The 2,500-nt window shown below is 37.1% G+C and overlaps 1 protein-coding gene across 1 annotated transcript in view; it reads left to right on the forward strand.

Annotated features, from left to right (window-relative positions):
* Positions 1-448: 448 nt before the first annotated feature.
* The window catches only part of LOC125040577, a 9,295-nt gene continuing 7,243 nt past the window's right edge, over positions 449-2,500 (forward strand). The window contains exon 1 of the mRNA XM_047635200.1: positions 449-529. Coding sequence (XP_047491156.1) covers positions 449-529 — 81 coding nt within the window. The remainder of the gene's footprint in view (positions 530-2,500) is intronic.

A 2,500-nucleotide genomic window follows, 5' to 3' on the forward strand; every position in this document is an offset into this window, starting at 1 on the left:
ATATATCCTTATATAGGTATATGTACGAGTATATAAGTGTACATAGGTATATGTATATAAATGCACACAGGTATTCGTGTGTGTATATATATATATATATATATTTTATTTATTTATTTATTTATTTTTTTCAACAGCCATTCAATCCACTGCAGGACACAAGCCTCTCTCAATTAACTACTGATTGGATTGGATGCCCTTCCAAATCAACCGCGGTTCAGCGCGCTAACATTTGCGTCACCACGGCGACTTTGTAGTAACCAGCAAGGCTTGATTATAGTGTCAGACTTCGACACTTACACTATTTAATGGTATCAGCTACATTTGCCAAGATATGCCGACGGAGTGGGCCGAGCGGTAAGCACTCTCCGTGGGCACGGTGGGTCTGGGATAAATATTGTTCATGAAATTTTAACAAATCAGGTAGCATTCATCATTATATCAACACATGTTCCCTAATATTACATTACGTGTACACAACGGGGTTTCACAACTGTACCGCAAAGGTTTAAAACTTAATACTCCACGTGTAGAAAATCACTACAAGAAGGAAACAAACAAACACATAAAACTAATATTTAAAATAAGAGCTTGGATATATACATAAGTGACAAAAATATAACAAAGCCGGCATATACTACTGGCGCACACATAACTTTTCTTACAAAAGGGTGCCTCGAATCCTCCGTCCGATAAGGTTAAACAAAGAAAAAAGGCTCGACTACGGCCTCTCTCTATGCCTGCAGCAAGGGTTATCCTAAGCAAGCAGTCTTCCGTAAAGGATCTCTGGCTTACTGCTAGAATACCCCTTATTTTAAGTCAATTAACAAGTGGATTGGGAGAGAATACCTGTAGCCTGGGCCGTGCGAGCGTGACTCCCTTGTCTATCTCCCATACAGTTATGCGCTTGGAGTTCTGGAGGCTTATAATATAATACAATCAAAATAATATTTTTCTATGTACAGTTTTAGGGCATTAATAACAAGTATAAAACAGGTATAAAACGAAACAAAGTATATACATTCATAATATTAAAAAATAAAATAAAACGTCGTAATGTCCACGGGGGTTGTCCACGGTGGTGGTCCCTGGTGGTGACAATTGGAGATTCCAGGCGTCCGGCCCTGCCACGAGTTGCTTGGGACCCCCCTTGATAATTCAGTTTCTTATGATTCACTACAACTTCCCCTACGACACCTGCGTATGACTTCTCAAGGTGATCGGGCTCCAGCCATCAGTCGGAGCGCAGGCATTTTTACGACTGCCGCGGTAAGGAATTGAACATATACGCACATATATATATAAATATACATATATATGTACATACTTATATATACATATATATGTATACATCCATGTACATGCATATATAAATATACATATACATGTATATATTTATATATACATACACATATAAGTATAAATATATGTATATATACACATATATGTATATATACATATATATGTATATACACACACACACTTATATATATATATATTTATATATATGTGAATATACATATATCAATCTATCAGTCAATCTATCTATCTATATATATATACATACACACACAATATATATATATATATATATATATATTTATATATGTGTGTGTGTGTATATACATATATATACATATATATGTGTATGTATGTAAGTGTGTATATGTGTACGTGTGTGTATGTATATATAAGTTTATATATGTATACACATACACACATAAGCACACACACACACACATATATAAATATATATACACACAAATATGTGTGTGTACCTAGATATAGATATATATAAATTATATATATATATATATGTATATGAAAGATGGAATAATGCAATACCGCATTGATATAGGTGTATAACAATCCTCCCTGACCTGGCCTCGAACCTAGGTCACTCCGGCTATGAGACCGGAGGGCCAGTACTAAACCAACCATACCACACGACCCACTAAAAGGAGTGTGCAACTAGGAGCTAACTACCTTCCATAGACATTACCTATCTACTCATACATGAGTAATGATAGCAAGGTTTTACACACACTCCCCGTGGGCACTCGGTGGAAATCGATTTAGAAATTCGAAACCGAAGTCAGATACTGAGGTATATATATGAAAGATGGAATAATGCAGTACTAAAGTACTGGCCCTCCGGTCTCATAGCCGGAGTGAACTAGGTTCGAGGCCAGGTCAGGGAGGATTGTTATACACCTATATCAATGCGGTATTGCATTATTCCATCTTTCATATATATACCTCAGTATCTGACTTCGGTTTCGAATTTCTAAATCAATTTCCACCGAGTGCCCACGGGGAGTGTGTGTAAAACCTCGCTATCATTACTCATGTATGAGTAGATAGGTAATGTCTATGGAAGCTAGTTAGCTCCTAGTTGCACACTCCTTTTAGTGGGTCGTGTGGTATGGTTGGTTTAGTACTGGCCCTCCGGTCTCATAGCCGGAGTGACCTAGGTTCGAGGCCAGGTCAGGGAGGATTG

This window comes from Penaeus chinensis, chromosome 3 (assembly GCF_019202785.1).
Source record: "Penaeus chinensis breed Huanghai No. 1 chromosome 3, ASM1920278v2, whole genome shotgun sequence".
NCBI classification, from domain to species: domain Eukaryota; kingdom Metazoa; phylum Arthropoda; class Malacostraca; order Decapoda; family Penaeidae; genus Penaeus; species Penaeus chinensis.